At 37.6% G+C, this 17,008-nt stretch overlaps 1 protein-coding gene across 4 annotated transcripts in view; it reads right to left on the bottom strand.

Annotated features, from left to right (window-relative positions):
• The window catches only part of RGS22 (regulator of G protein signaling 22), a 135,340-nt gene that overhangs the window by 106,334 nt on the left and 11,998 nt on the right, over positions 1-17,008 (bottom strand). For all 4 annotated transcript variants that reach the window (XR_007458582.1, XR_007458583.1, XM_049633582.1 and 1 more), the window contains exon 3: positions 11,687-11,749. Coding sequence is in view for 2 of the 4 variants with exons in the window: in XM_049633582.1 (XP_049489539.1) it covers positions 11,687-11,749 (63 nt within the window). In the remaining 2 variants the exon portion in view is untranslated. The remainder of the gene's footprint in view (positions 1-11,686; positions 11,750-17,008) is intronic.

The following is a 17,008-nucleotide window of genomic DNA, read 5'->3' as shown; positions in this document are numbered from 1 at the left end:
TCAGCAATTACTTTTATTTTCAACTCACAAAGCAAAACTACGGCTGAAACAAGTGATCTCTTCATGGATTTCCAGCATATCCCCTAGTAAGTGCACTGCAGAACTCTGGGTTCATGACTACAGACTGCTTTAAACACTGAGCTGACACATAATTTCAGTAGGCGTCAGTAGATGCTGTGGATTAGCTCGCTCAGGATCTGTTCCAACCCCCTGAAATGCAGAATCTGGACAACTAAAAACTGTATCACCCAGACTCCCGTGTGGTTCAAGTTACACGTGTGACTCAGTTCTGCTACTCATATGCACGAAATACTTGAATTCTGAAACAAGTGGAGTAGGGAAGAGGCAGAGTCTATCCACCCTGAGGAAGGAAAGCTGAACGACATAAGTACATGAAAGTGAGGAGAGAAACTGGACAAAAAGAAGTACTTTACAAAAAAAAAAAAAAAAGAAAGAAAACAGAAGCTAAGCTGTAATTGTGTCCATGATTAAATGACATGAAATTTAGCTACATAAGATGTTACAATATTTAGAATTTTTAAATTTAAGAATTTATCTCAGTGGGGGAGGCACCTGGGTGGCTCAGTCAGTTGAGCGTCTGACTTCGGCTCAGGTCATGATCTCACAGTTCATAAGTTTGAGCCCTACATCGGGCTCTCTGCTGTCAGCACAGAGCTGGCTTCAGATGCCTTGTCCCCCTCTCTCTGCTCCTCCCTACTCCCTCAAATCAATCAATCAATCAATAAAAATTTTTTAAAAAGAATTTATCTCAGTGGAATTAAAATGTGATAGAGTCTATGCCAAGGGGATATAAGTGCTTTCTTATTTTAAAAGTCATGATTTCCAATGGATCTCTGAAGATCCTTAATAGCACTGTGGTTCTAAGATTATAAAAGGGGCAAATAACTGATTCAAAGCTTCCACCAGTTCACTTATCTCATCAACAACCAAACTTTTTAATGCCCAAGGGCCAATTATTATCCTGAGCAAAAAGGATACAAACCGAATAAAATACTTGCCTTTGCAGGAACAATACATGGTCATTCATTTTTTTTTATGATGAAGAGTCAACAAAATGCTGAAATAATTTAAATTAGTGTAACATGCAAATGCTAAAGGGGAAATCTGTCCACAGAGAGACCATGGTAGTTAATACTAGAGTTTTGTGGGTTTTTTTTATCTAGTTATTGTACTTTAAAAGGGATTTGGCTAACCTAGAAATCTATCCAGAAAAGGATAAGCAGAATGATTAAATGAAAGAAATGTTGGGTGAAATCACTTTGCTTTTCTAGGATTTATCATAAAAGGGGTTTTAATTAAACAATCCCAAGGTGCCTTCCTTCTTCGATACTCCATTGATCCACAATTGTCTCTCACAGAAAAGAAAGTCTGTATCTTCTTCTTTCTAATAAGATCATCCAATTCCACTGTTCCTTTGTTATTTTACTCATTTATTCAATAAGTTTCATTGAACACTTATTAAATAAGCTATCATGATAGATGATGTATTGCCACATTGAGTGAGCCAGTCCAGAGTACTCTCCATAAAGCCCCAAATGAAATGGAGACACAGATATGGCTTCAGAGTATGCTGATCCAACAAAGAAGAAAGGATGTAAATACACAGAGACAGTAAAGACTCATCCTACAAGACAATGAGCCCTACAGTTGGCATACAAGGTGAAGTCATATTTAGTCAAAATTATCCCTTGAAATCCTTGAGAACACCCATAAGGTATAAAGTCGTCCTACTTCTCAAGAAGCTAATCACAGTGTTTCCTCTGGAATTGAAATGGGTTACTGATTCTTCAGTTAGGAGCCAGATGAAATGGTGGGCTTGTGTTTAAAACTCATGTTATACAGAGATATGCATGTTTAACACTAGAATCCCTCTCAGCATGATCAGTTCACTACTCTAGGAAAGGCAAGCAGGAAGAGACCATTGAGGGAACAGCAGATTCTCATCTTCTGGCTCCTACCCTTATCAAGATGCTCATGGATGCGTTATGTGTGTGTTTATGGATTAGTAAAACAGACAAAACCATCCTCACTCTTTAAATCACCCTCACTCTCTCTGCAGAGCACGAGTAATTCATTTTGAGTAATAACACATGTATATTGATGAACTGAAAGCAGTTGGACATTGCTGAAGCTTACTAGTCAAGAGGGAATTAACAGGATATAAGCCTGGAGAGAAAGGCAGAGGATGGGTTCATCAAAGACTTTCTATTATGTGCATAACTCCCAACTCACTCTCTAGAGTCTGTGGTTCTCAGAGTGTGGTGCCTGGACCAGTAACATCAGAATCACCTTGGAACCTGCTAGAAATGCAATTATCAGGGCCCTCCCTATAATGAGAAACTCGGAGAGTGAGGCCTGGTATTCAGTGTTAACAAGCCCTCAGGTGATTCTGATGCATGTTCAGATTTACACTGCTTTAGGATGATGGGGAGCCAGTAAAGAGTTTTCAGCTGGGAAGAGACAGAATCCAGATCAAGACAAACTTTAACACCCACCTTCCATCCGCTACTTCATGTAGACTTTCCCGTGTATTCACATAAGTGGAGGGGATGACCATCTAGGTTCTGTACGCAGAAGAAAGAACCCTGCTCTTTATTATGCAAAGTCCCGTTGTCTGCTTTAAAATACATATATATATAAATCTTGGGTACCTGGGCGGCTCAGTCGGTTGCGTGTCCGACATTGCTCAGGTCATGATCTCAGGGTTTGTGAGTTCAAGCCCCGCATCGGGGCTGCTCGCTGCTGACAGCGCAGAGACCACTTCAAATCCTCTGTCCACCCCCTCTCTCTACCCCTGCCCCCCTTGCATGCACTCTCTCTCTCTCTCTCAAAAATAAACAAACATTTTTAAGAAATCTCTCTCACACATCAAGTCCTTTGTTTTCACTATTTCTCAGCCTATCCACAAAACTCCCACAGTTGGTTTAGTATGTGACAATAAAAGACATGTGAGGTGGGGGAGAGAGAAACGAACGAGGTAGGAAGTCTCTCTCCAGAAAAAGCTGAGTAGGCTGATTTAGAGAACTCTCAACTTTTAATCATATGACAGGAAAAATCTTCAGTTTGAGCCTCAAACCCAATCCTCCGCAAGCTGCTGCAGACTGCTCTTTCCCTTGCTTAATTTTCTTATTTCAAGGGTATCGTTTTCCAAATGTTCTAAAACGAACTGACCTGAAGGCGGTGAAAGCTAACTTTGTAGTACCAGTCATCCATGTGCGAAAAATATTTCCACAGAAAAAGCAAGTGCACGAAAATATTTTTACCACAATAAATTGCTGGCTCCACATTTCTTTGAGAAGAGGAGGGGGGGGAAAAAAAGCCTGTGAATAATTAGTGATGTGCTTAAACTGCCAGCGGAGCACCACTGAAACTTACTGGGTGCCAAATTATTTAGCTGAACAGTATTTAAATTAAAAACTAATGACTAGGTTAATTTAATACATGTTCATCTCTGCTCCAACTCTGTCTCTCCTAATTGAGTTCCAAAGCTGTATTTTAAACATGCATCCTAGTCAGCGAATGAAAAACATGTGACTACTTGACTATAACAAGTCGTTACCAATGACTTCTTTTAATCTAAGTTTTACTGTCATTTTAGATGTTTCACCATAAACTATTTGCTGGACATATTCACCAATGGGATGGAAGGAATCATGTGCCACATAAAATACATAGAAATATCCTTAGTTAATAAAATGAATTAACATTTGGTAATGTGAGTGCTTTATGTGTGAGCTACAAGGCTTATCAAAACACCCAGAGGTATAAACGCTGAACTAGCCAGTACTACCTACACTCTATCAACACCTTCAAAAATCAATCTCAAAAAGTTAAAAGTATTTAACTTTTGGCAGTGGAAGACCCAAGCCCTGCATCCCCCTTTATGCCACTCATTCCCCATATCCGTACTCTCTTTCTTTCTCTTTCTCCTTACCCAACAATCTATCCAACATATAAATCCTTCATAAAGCTGCAAGAAATTATAATAGTTTACAGATTAAATAAAAAAGTGTGGAGAATCAGTCCCCAAAAAAGAAGTTATGGTAAAATTCCAAAGGCAAATAGCTAAGCATGGTCTGGCAAACACATGACATACCTATCCTTGCAAGGAGGGTATGGAACAGGCCACCCCTTCGGCTTCTGCAGACCATAAATGTCACAAACATTCTAAACCACCCACAGAGGACCAACCTAAATCTGTATGTGGGCTCATCTACCCAATCCCACAACAGTCACTGAGCATAAAACACACAAAACAAAACCAAAAGGGGGAAAAAATGTTTTCACACTATAGCACAGAAGAAAACTTAATAAGCAAACACTTGTCCATAAAGAGTTGACAGAAAAAAAAAAAAAAAAAAAAACAACCTCCCAGACACCAAATGAAAACAATATCTGAATATGAACCTGGCAACAGAACAAACGGACTGAAGTTATGAAAGCTAGGATTTGGAAAGTGCCATAATCATTTATAATAGCAGCAACTGTCCTGGATTCCCCTCATCAAAATAACATGGAGGCAGGCTACCAGCCATCAATTTCTGGATCTTACAGTGTGTCCCATGGGTGTTATGGGGTAATGGAAAGAAGGAGGGTAGGAGCCAGAAAGCCTGATTCCTAGGCCCATTTCTGCCACAATCCAATCTGGGACCTTGAGCATGTCACTACAGATGTGGAAGAAGACTGAGAAGTCTCAGAAATCTAGATGACTTAAGGGAGGGACTTTTGGATTGAGAATATTATAATACATATCTACACTGTCTATCTCAGGCTTAGATTGTTGCGGTTTTTTGGTGGAGGAGGAAATGGTAGAGGAGGTGAGGCAAAAGAAGATTAGAAAGTTTATTTATTTAAAAATTATCTTACATGGAAGATGTATAAATTAAAAAAAAAAAAAAACAGAATCATCCTCAAGAAGCTTTTGGAGATACAGAAGAAAGGGACCTATCCTTGGCCCCAGGAAATTTATAATGTAGCTCCTGAGATAAAAATAGAGAAGATTAATCAAATTTTCTTTAGCTGGGAAAGTCTAATCTCCCACCTACCATATGTACCACCATAAAATATTCCCCAAAATGATTTTCTAACCTATATCCAAATATCTCCAATCACAGGAAGTTTACTCCTGTGAATAATGTCATCCCTATTGTTCTGTTCCACTGTTAGAAAACAAACTTTAAATGTCTTTCTTCTGGTGATTGAAAATCAACTTCCTCATAAATGCTGGCCTTGGTTGTGCCCGCCAGCTTCACAGAACAAGTTAACCCCTCTTCCTCAATCAGATCTTGAAATACTTGGAAAAAAGCCGGTCCACTCCAACCCTTCTACCCATTCCCCAGCCAGGTTCAACACCCACACTTCTTTCAACCCTTCCTCATCTGACATGGTTTCCAGAGTGTTCATTGGCTGAATCTCCCCAAGTCTGGTTTGGCAGAGCAACTCCTAACCTGTGGCACCAAGAATGGAACACAATATTCCAAATGTAGTCTGACAAGTCAATACGATTTTAAAAAAAGACAAGACAAAGCAAAACATTTATTGAGTGCCTTCTATGCTCCAGACTAATATTTTTCTTGATTTTAACTATACCTCTGTTAATGCCCCCTAAAAATACATCAGCTTTGTTTCAGACCATTTCAGATTACCACAATAAAAATAAGACCAGATTCTGTTCCTCCACTGCCAGTTCTATAGTTCTTACGGCATAGTAGGACAAGTTTTTGAGTCGTGTGGACCTGGGTGGACCTTGTCACTTAACTAGCTGAGCGACCTTAAGCTGGAAAAACACTAGTTCACTTGCAACGTTTCATCCAAGACCCTGATAAAAATAATTTGGAAAGTCAAAGCCAATGACATATTTGTATGGCACAGAAGTTTATTCTCCAGACTGACAATGACCTACTAATCTAATTAAGGAGTGACTGCCCCTCATGTTTCAGGATCAGAAGATGAGTTGGTCTAGTTAGTGAAGGAAAAACAAAGAGAAGCACTAATTCTGTGCCAAGCACTTAACATACATTACCTTGTTTCATTACAACCTTATAGGATACTTACACTGTTTTCACAGAGAAAGATATCAAGGTATTAAGTAACTAAAGAATGTTTCTAAGATCACATGGGTAATATCTGCCTCACTTCTATTACTAATCATTACACTGGGGCATGGACACAGGAAGAATATGTGTGGCCAAGGTGGGTGGGGGTGGCTCAGGGGAGGCAGGAAAGAATGTGCAGGACGACACAAGCAGAATGAAGCGGGAGGTAAAACCAGAAAGGTTAGATTCAGGCCACATTGCAAAAGGTCTTGAACTCCATACTAAGGAATGTGGACTTAAATCCGTAGGCTATTAAGTGTCAACCCCTACTGGCTGCAGTTAGAGAACGTGTTCAAATATTTGAAAACTAACTTCACAGGTAATGATATGAGCTTTGGAGAGACAAAGCCGTATAAGTGGAGCATGTGTTGGGTGTATTCTTTTAGATATAGGCGTGGGAGGGAAGGTTTCCTGAGTAGAGGTGACTTAAATCAGGGAGAAGGTGAAACAAGTATCTCAGGAAAGAGCACTCCAGCCTAAAGGGCCCTGAGTATGCTTGGCATATTCATGGTGGAGAAACATGAAGAGGGCCAGGTAAGCCGGAAAAGAATTAATAAGAGGAAGAGGCACAGGAAATAAAGACCAAGAGATGGCAAGAGCCAGATCATACAGGATTCTGGATTTTATTCTTAGTGTAATAAGAAGCCACCTTTGAGGGCTTTGAGGGCAGGAAGTAACATGGTTCCATTTATCTGTATTATTATTATTACTTTATTGCTATGATTATGCTTTACTAAAACTATAATACATTAAATTTATGGCTCCCTAAAATGCCAGTCCATAATGCTCCAAAAAAAGAGAGCTCAGTTTGACACATTTATTCTCAATAAACCCATGCTGGCTTCTAACTCTTAGCTAAGTGCTAATAAACCAAACATTACTAAGCTGTTCTAGAATTTTGCCTGGAATTTGGTTTGAGAATTCATCATTCTTTCTCCTCCCTGTCCCCAAATTCTTTTTGGAAACCTATTACCATATTTCCCCTTCTCCTATCTTGTGGCATGAAGCGTGGGTAGTTAATAGGTAGATTACATTGTACCACATGTAGCTGCAAAGGAATGAGAGAGATTTTCATAGGGTGGGGGGACACAGAATGAGAGAATAAAAGAGAAGGATTTGGAGAGACAGAAAACAGGAGAGAAGTGGCCGAGCTCGGCCACATGGGATATATGAAAGGGTCAAACTGCAGGAGTCTGCTTGGGTGGGACGAACACATGACCACAGAGACACTCTGCCATCTCACCTGAAGCCTGAAACACACAAAACACACAAAAATGGTAACATCAATTCTGACTGGATGGCAGGACTATGGCTCAGTTTTTCTTACATTTAAGATAAATTTTCTCTAGTATTGTTATATCACTTCTATAATTTAAAATAGATTTAAAAAAAAAAGAAAGGTAGGGGAATTTATGTTCTAGAGCAAGTAAAAGTCAAGATGATCACAAAACTTGAGATGATGACATGTAAATCTTGAGAAATTGAAATCAGACCCAATATAGACATTTTTCTTTTTAAAATGTCACAAAAATTAGAGGAAAAATGGAGAATGCAGAGCCTAGAGGAAAGACTATATACTCAAGAAGAGCAAAATTCTGACAATTTTGTGATGCTGCTGGATTTTTTATAATATACAACCGGATGATGAAAAAGTTGCAAAATCAGACCAGGGGCACCTGACTGGCTCAGCTGGTTAAGCGTTGGGCTCTTGATTTCAGCTCAGGTCATGATCTCACAGTTCATGAGTTTGAGCCCTGCATCAGGCTCTGTGCTGACAGCATGGAGCCTATTTGGGATTCTCTCTCCCCCTCTCTCGCTCTGCCCTTCCCCCACTCACACACACAGGGACACACTACCTCAAAATAAATAAACTTTAAAAATAAAAAAAGAGGGGCACCTGAGTGGCTCAGTTTGTTAAGTGTCCGACTTCGGCTCAGATCATGATCTTGCAGTTCATGAGTTTGAGTCTCATGTCAGGCTCTGCTGCCAGCTCAGAGCCCGGAGCCTGCTTCAGATTCTGTGTCTCCCTCTCTCTCTGCCCCTCCCCTGCTCACACTCTGTCTATCTCTGTCTCTCTCTCAAATAAATGAATATTTAAAAAAAAGAAAGAAAGAGAAAAAGAAAATCAGACCAAACAAGAACCCATGAGGTATCCTGTACCATCACTCAGGCCTGTTGCTGGAAAGCGAGAGGTGATTGGTGTCTCAGCCTAACCCCCATAATGGATCCAGAGGCCTGGCTGTGCCAAATGGGGGAGAGACCACAAATTCTTTTGGAAAATGGAAAATAAGACAAAACAACAAACATGCATGCATAGATACATACATACATGCAAAAACTAATCTAGGCAAGAGGGTGAATCTAGTACTGTCTCTTCAAAAGACATCTTCAGTGGCTAGGCTTTAAGAGATTCAACATATCATGGCCGACTCCCACTCTCACCATTAGTATTTAACAGAGTACTCAAAGTCTTAGCCTCAGCAAGCAGACAACAAAAAGAAAGAAAAGGCACCCAAAGTGCCAAGGAGGAAGTCAAATTTTCACTATTTGCAGACAACATGATACTCTATGTAGAAAACCCAAAAAATTTCTAGAATACATGAAATCAGCAAAGTCGCCAGATACAAAATCAACATGCAGAAATCTGTTGCACTTCTATACACCACAAACAAAGCAGCAGAAAGAGAAATCAAGGAATCAATCCTATTTGCAATTGCACTAAAAACAATAAGATACCTAGGAATAAACCTAACCAAAGTGATAAAAGATCTACACTCTGAAAACTATAGAACACTTATTAAAGAAATTGAAGAGGACACAAAGAAATGGAAAAGCATTCCACACTCATGCATTAGAAGAACATTGTTAAAATGTCTATACTACCCAAAACAATCTGCACATTTAATGCAATCCCTATCAAAATACCACCAACATTTTGCATAGAGCTAGAACAAACAATCCTAAAATTTGTATGGAACCAAAAAGGCCCGAATAGCCAAAGCTATTCTGAAAAAGAAAAACAAAATTAGAGACATCATGATTCCAGATTTCAAGCTATATTACAAAGCTGTAGTCATCAAGACAGTATGGTACTGGCACAAAAAGAGACACATAGTTCGGTGGAATAGAATAGAAAACCCAGAAATGGACCCACAACTATATGCTAAACTCACCTTCAACAAAGCAGAAAAGAACATCCAATGGAAAAAGACAGTCTCTTCAACAAGGGAAAATGGGAAAACTGGACAGTGACATGCAGAAGAATGAAACTGGACCACTTTCTTACCCCATACACAAAAGTAAATTCAAAATGAATGAAAGACCTAAATGTGAGACAGGAAACCATAAAAATCCTGGAGGAAAACAACATCTTTGACCTTGGCTGGAGCAACTTCTTATTAGACACATTGTCAAAGGCAAGGGAAACAAAAGTAAACATGAACTATTGGGACCTCATCAAGATAAAAAGCTTCTGCACAGCAAAAAACAAAAAACAAAAAACAACAATCAACAAAACAAAAAGGCAGCCTACAGAATGGGAGAAGATATTTGCAGACAACATATCTGATAAAGGGTTAGTAACCAAAATCTATAAAGAACTTATCAAACTCAACACCAAAAAATCCAATTAAGAAATGGGCAGAAGACATGAATAGATACTTTTCGAAAGAATACATCCAGATAGCTAACAGACACATGAAAAGATGCTCAAAATCACCCATTATCATGGAAATATGAATAAAAACCACAATGAGATACCATCTCACATCTGTCAGGATGGCTAAAATGAACAACACGAGAAACAACAAGTGTTGGCGATGATGCAGAGAAAGGGGAATCCTTCTGCACTGTTGGTGCGAAGGCAAATGGGTGCAGCCACTCTGGAGGTTCAAGAAACTAAAAACAGAACTACCCTAAGACCCAGCAATTGCACTACTAAGTATTTACCCAAAGGATACAAAAATACAGATTTGAAGGAGTACATGTACCCAATGTTTATAGCAGCATTATCAACAATAGCCAAACTCTGGAAAGAGCCCAAATGTCCATTGACTGACGAATGGATAAAGAAGATATGACATACAAATATATAAATACACACACACACACACACACACACACACAAAATGGAATATTACTCAGCCATCAAAAAAAGAATGTAATCTTGCCATTTAAAATGATGTGGATGGAGCTAAAATGTATTATGCTAAGCAAAGTAAGTCAATCAGAGAAAGACAAATATCATATGATTTCATACATATGTGGAATTTAAGAAACAAAATAGATGAATATGTGGAAGGGAGAGGGGAGAAGAGAGGGAAATAAACCACAAGAGACTCTTAATGATAAAGAACAAACTATGGTTTGACAGAGGGAGGTGGGTGGGAGATGGACTAGACGGGATATGGTACTAAGGAGGGCGCTTGTTGTGACGAGCACTGGGTGTTGTAGGTAAGTGAAGAATCACTGAATTCCACTCCTGAAGCCAAAATTGCACTAAAATTTAAATTTAAAATAAGTTTTAAAATTTTAATTAAAAGTAACATATTATGGCCCACACCCTCTAAAATTACTTGTGACATTTTTATATTCCAAAATTTCCCTGGTAAATATGTTAATGAAAAAAGTTTTTGCATTTGTATAATAATGAAAACCTTTTCTTATCTTTCTTTTATTTGAAATTCCTGATTAACTTTATTTGCCAAGCACTGTAAGTGTTTTTATGCATTCCCATCTCACTTTCCCCAACCCCCTTGATACTTAAGTATATCAGTCAATGCTCTGAAAGACTAAAATTCTATTATTTGGCATCCACCTATGTCTTATTTACTATTAATATAAAATTCTAGTTAACTTAGACACAAATTCCACTTTAATATCTGTACAAAAGGATGACAATAATTGCCTAGAGTCAAGAAATACAGGTTTTTTTTTTGATATTTTGTCTTTATCACCTCTGTTCAAAGCCTGAAACAGTGCCAAATACAATAGCATCAGATTTTGTACAGAATACTTCTTTTCTAGTTTATCCACATTTATTATTTTTATTATTATTTTTTGTACAAAATACTTTTAATGGTTAGAAAAATTCCAGCTTTCAGGGTGCCTGTGTGCCTCAGTTGGTTAAGCATCCAACTTTAGCTCAGGTCATGTTCTCACGGTCTGTGAATTTGAGCCCCACATCAGGCTCTGTGCTGACAGTTCAGAGCCTGGAGCCTGCTTCAGATTCTGTGTTTTCCTCTCTCTCTGCCCCTCCCCAGCTCATGCTCTGTCTCTCTCTGTCTCTCAAAAATGAATACACATTTAAAAATTGTTTTAAAAATTCTAGCTTTCTTATTCATTCATTCATTCATTCATTCTTATTGTTGTACAACTGATGCAGCTTTCTTCAGTAATTTCCAAATATGATTCAAACCCAAATGATTAACTCCATAAAAAGATACAAACTTTACTTTTCATTAATAATTCTGAAAGAGATTATCCTTCATAAAGTTATCTTATAAAATAATCCAGGGATTACAATATTTTGCTTTGATAATATATTCCATAGAACATAAGAATATACTCACTGGAAGGCTTAGGAATTCATTAAAGTAGTCCACAAGGAAATCATCTGTTGCCAAAGAATCTTCCTGAAAAAATATAAAACACAATATTATGCTTATACTGAGATGTTTTAAAACATGCCAATATTATTCTCTAATTCTGCTTATCAAAAGATTATAATGTAGATCCTCAGATCTTTTTCAGTCTGTCAACAGCAAGTGCTCACTATAAATAGAACACAGTGCTACAATCTCTGGAGGAAAGAAAGAAGAAAACAGAATGGAGCACACTCTTAAAAGATTTTGTCAGTATGCCTAGCTGGAAAACAGAACACATGAAAAATATAGCACAGCACTTAAATGAAATATAGTACAAAACTCAACACAAGGTAAATTTCCTACAGACGTATTTTTATACACTTATGTATATGATATTTATTTATATTATATTAAATATATTTCATTACAATAATGGCAGAATCAATACAGAACCGTGTTTGAAGTTAAAATGAAATTCAGAATGTAAATTTCTTAAATTGCCTAATGGAAGTGATAAACTAAGTAAAGAAAATATTCTACCGCTTCCTCCCCAGAATGAGACAGCTTTAGTAATCTGACAGTTAGTAATTTGCATGAAGAAACTTTGACAATGCATGTGTTCTAAGCATAAAGATTGTATATATTTTTTCCATAACTCTCTCACCCACCAACATAGCCACTTTTAAAACTGGCAAAATTGGAAAGCCCCTGCCAAGAACAAATTTTCTCTTCCAAATAAAACACCTTATTTTATTAGCAATTGTTTCCATTGTGTCAAAAGCATATCATGGCATACTCTGCTATACAGTACATGTGTTTATTTTGTTATTCATAATTATATTTCCACTTTGCAAATCTAACATGAAAGTTGACAATATGACACAATGCTATTATTTCCATATGGCTGATTATTTTCTTCTTATATTGGCCAATTTTTAAAATTTGTTGAAGTATAGTGTTGCAGTGTAAGGAAGATACTCTAGCATATTGACTTGGAAAATAGATTTTGCAGGGTAATTTCTCTAAGTATTTGTAGTACAATTAGTATAGAGTTATAAATAACCACTTACAGGATTTACATCAAGGAACGTACTAAAAATCTGAACTTTAAAACTAAGGATTTAGCTTACTAAAAATCTCAACTGATTAAAACAACAACACACTTAGCATCTCATAAACCATCTACATTCATAGTGGTACCTCAATAATATATTCTCAAAGTTCTGACTGGCGAAGATTTAACAAAGCAGAGCAAGGCTGATAGAGGTGATATACAGCTAATAAGCTTTCAAATTTTACCTTTCAAAGTTACTTTAATTTTCTGGACTTTATTTAGTGAACTATCTACTTTCTGCTAAGTCTTAAGAGAAATCAACTGAATTTAATAAATATTTTTAGGATCTCCTAGATGGAGGGCACTGTCCCACAGTAAGGGTGGCCAAATTTTGTACTACTGGGCTCATGATCAAAAATCCTCAGATGGGAAGCATGAGTATTTTAATTAATAACAGTAAGGGAGTACTGTCCCTTACTAATTTTTCTAAAATAGCACCTTATTTTTAAATTTTACCTATCAAACAGAATGTGCATTTCACAGAGTCAGGTGCACCTAAATATTGCTAGAATATGGCCAGTCACATGGCCACAAATTTCTAGATAATCCTCAGACTCATATATTCATTTCCAGTTGCCTCACCCTTCTCAGAGATTGTAACTCAATGAGTTCCAAACTATCTATGATGAAGTAGCTGTTTTGTTTTGTGTGTTTCCTAAGTTTCAGACAAATAACCTATCAAATACAATAAGAATGAATTACTAGAAAATGAAATAAAAGATACGCATAATACAAAAGCCCAATGGTTTATTACTAAATTCAGTAGATACAAACAGACTCTGTCAACATACCATAAAGTTTTTACATGTTTGCTCTCGACTTCTGAACTCATCTCAACAAGGACTGATGAGAGTTTCAGGCAGCTCTGGTCGACAAACCCTCATCAAGTAGCACTGCCCTACCTGGTGAACAGTTTGCTTCCAGCAACCTCAGGCGCCCTGAAACTGAACCACACTGACAGGGCATTTCTCTGGCGTTCGGTCACATCCTCAGGTTTGCATTTCCAACCATAGAAACTCCAAGTATTCACAAACATCAAAATCTGTATTTCTTTTCTGAAACTGTATCTTGCTTTCTCCCCATATGAAATATCAGCACTTCTGCTGCTACTAGGGAAGTTCTGCAAGGGAAATAAGCATGGTCTCCAAGTGCCGACTCAGTTCTCCTGTTGCACTTCAATGGGAAGGCCTGCACGTCTCTAAATAAATGAGCGTATCTTCCCACTGAAGCTTCTAGTCCAACATGTTCAGATAGTTTGTCATATCAGTGAGCCAATGAGGATCTTTATGAAACCCTTTACGTATTATTTATTTATCCTTATTTATTAAGGATCTTCATAAACACTTTATTCTCAAAACGCTTCATTTAAAAAAGGCCTTGATCTAAAGAAACTTACTCTTTGTAAGTTTCCACAATCTAGTCACACGGCTGTATTAAAATGAAGTAAGTCGCCATGCTTGGGATTAATATATTCCAAATAACCAATAAACTGGTGATGGTTATTAATGGCACAATCAAGAAGAAAACTGAGTTACAATCAATTCCTCCATTACATCATTCCATGAACCTGACTGCAAACTTTGCAGCACAGATTCTCTGCTGAATGATGCAATGGAAGGTAGGAACATTTTTTCAGAATTGAATACACACTTGAAACCTGTTTTTTCATGTATTACAGGTGTGCCATCTGTGAAAGTGAAGTCAGCTTTTCCGTTTTTAGTCCAGACTTCTCAAATTTCTTCCTGAAAGAGGGTTAAGCAAAATAGTTTATATGTGCTGGCTAATTATGGTAGACAAAAAATTTTTTGCTTAAGAATTTATTTTGCTGAGCCCTCAAATCAGATAAACTACAATTAGTTCACCACTCTAAAACAGGCAAGATATACAAAGAAGACCTTGTAAACAAGGAAGATGAAGTAAGATATACATAGACATAAACCATAGTCCACCAAAGAATATGATACATGCCAAAAGAAAATTATAGTATTAAATGTTTCCTCTCAAAAGAAGGAGATATTATCTGGTAGGAGGAATCAGAAGAGACTCAAGTGGAGAAAATGGCATTTGAAGTAACTTCAATTCTATAATTAGAAATACATAAATGAGAAGCAACAATGCAAAGCACAGAGAGAAATGCATGAGCAAAGCAACGTGGAAATCAAAACACAGTAAAAGTGATCACGGTTAGCTAATGGCAGAAGTAGAAAAATAATCCATGTTTCCAACTTCATTTCCAGCCATTCCCACATTACACCAAAGCTATTCATCTAATATCCAATGCTGAATCCTATACTGACACACCTTAGATTAGGAATGCTATCATCAGTCAGTGAATAAGACAGACCGTATTTCAAAAATTACAGCCATCAGGATGCACCTATTTTTATTGTTTCTTCCTAAATTACACATGATCTTTCTTTTCTCCTTTCCAAACAAGCCAATCACTAGACCAGAGCTTCTCACTAGGGGAAGACAATGGAGTTCAACGGGTCAAATGAAAGTGGACCTCTTCAGCCTTCAAGGCAACCAGGCACAGCCAGGAATGGCTGGGGCTCCCAGGATGGTGACTCAAGGTTGTGAGCAACCTTGTTTGGTACTCCTCATGTCCATCTTCCTCCCCTGGATAAAGTGATTTATGAGTCACATTCCACACCCACTGCTCCTCTGTAAGACACTAAGCAAAGCCAACGAGTTGCTCAAGCCCCTGGACATAGATTTATTAGCTATGTGCAGAGCATACACTGTCCCATGGAGCTCCCAGAAGAGTTTGTTTTAGATGTCCAAGAAAACAGCACAAGACAAAGGTGCTGACAGCTTGGAGGAAAGGGGGAAGGGAGATCCTGGAAGGCTACAGATGACAGCTCCAAATCTCTGCCTTCACATATATCAGATATTTCTGTCCACTGGTAACCGATGTATGCCTGTAGTAGTATCCAAGCTAGATATAAGGTGATCAGTCAAAAAACGTATGCAATCCTGCAACACAGACTTTCATCATTACTTTGAAATATTTGATATGAAACATTTTATTGATTTGTTTCTTTTTATTTTTACTTTTATTTATTTTTGAGAGAGAGAGAGAGTGAAAGCAGGGGAGGGGCAGAGAGAGAAGGAGGCTCAGAATCCGAAGCAGGCTCCAGGCTCTGAGTTGTTAACACAGAGCCTGACTTGGGGCTTGAACTCACAAACCTGTGAGATCATGACCTGAGCTGAAGTCAGATGCTTAACTGACTGAGCCACCTAGGCACCCCACATTTTATTGATTTCTAAATCTATTTCTTTATCCTAAGAAATATTAACTTTGTGTTTGTCATGAAAAAAAGAACTATTAAATTTTAATCTCAACTCTTGCAATTTTAAATGGTTACAAAAATTGTCTAAAAATTTTTAACTCTTATTGGGTGATACAGTTTTTTACCAATAGAGACTATTCAAGAATTATAAGGGATCACCATTAAAAAGTCTTGATTAGTAATTGCATACAGTCATTTCAACTATAAAACTTGATATTAAAAAGTTACCTACATCCAAAAAGGAAATTAAGAAAATAATTCCATTTACAAAGAATTTACTGAAAAGAAGTTAGAGAAGATATAAGTACATGGAAAGACATACCATGTTCATGAATTGGAAGCAATATTGTTAAAATGACAATCCACCCAAAGCAATCTACAGATTTAACACAATCTCCACCAAAATCCCAATAACATTATTTTTATTTATTTATTTATTTTTTGCATAAATAGAAAAACTCATCCTAGGGGTGGCTGGGTGGCTCAGTCAGTTAAACGTCTGACTCTTGGTTTTGGCTCAGGTCATGATCTCATGGTTTATAAGTTCAAGCTCCACATTGGACTCTGTGCTGACAGTCTGGAGCCTGCTTGGGATTCTCTCTTGTCCCCCCCCACCCCCCACGCCCCTCCCATGTGTCTCTCTCACTCTCTCTCTGTCTCTCTCAAAATAAGTGGATAAACATTAAAAAAATAATAAAGATTTTAAAAAAAGGAAGAAAAACTCATTCTAAAATTCATATGGAATTTCAAGGGACCTTAAATACCCAAAACCACCTTGAAAAAGAACAAAGTTGGAGGACTCCTATATCCTGATTTCAAAGCTTACTATAAAACTAAAGTAGTCAAAACAGTATGGCATAAAGACAGACTTACAGACTACTGGAATAGAATAATGTCCAT

The sequence above is a fragment of the Panthera uncia genome, chromosome F2, assembly GCF_023721935.1.
Source record: "Panthera uncia isolate 11264 chromosome F2, Puncia_PCG_1.0, whole genome shotgun sequence".
Lineage (NCBI taxonomy): Eukaryota > Metazoa > Chordata > Mammalia > Carnivora > Felidae > Panthera > Panthera uncia.
Note: the sequence above shows the minus strand (reverse complement) of the source record. Positions and strands in the feature narration are given on the sequence as shown.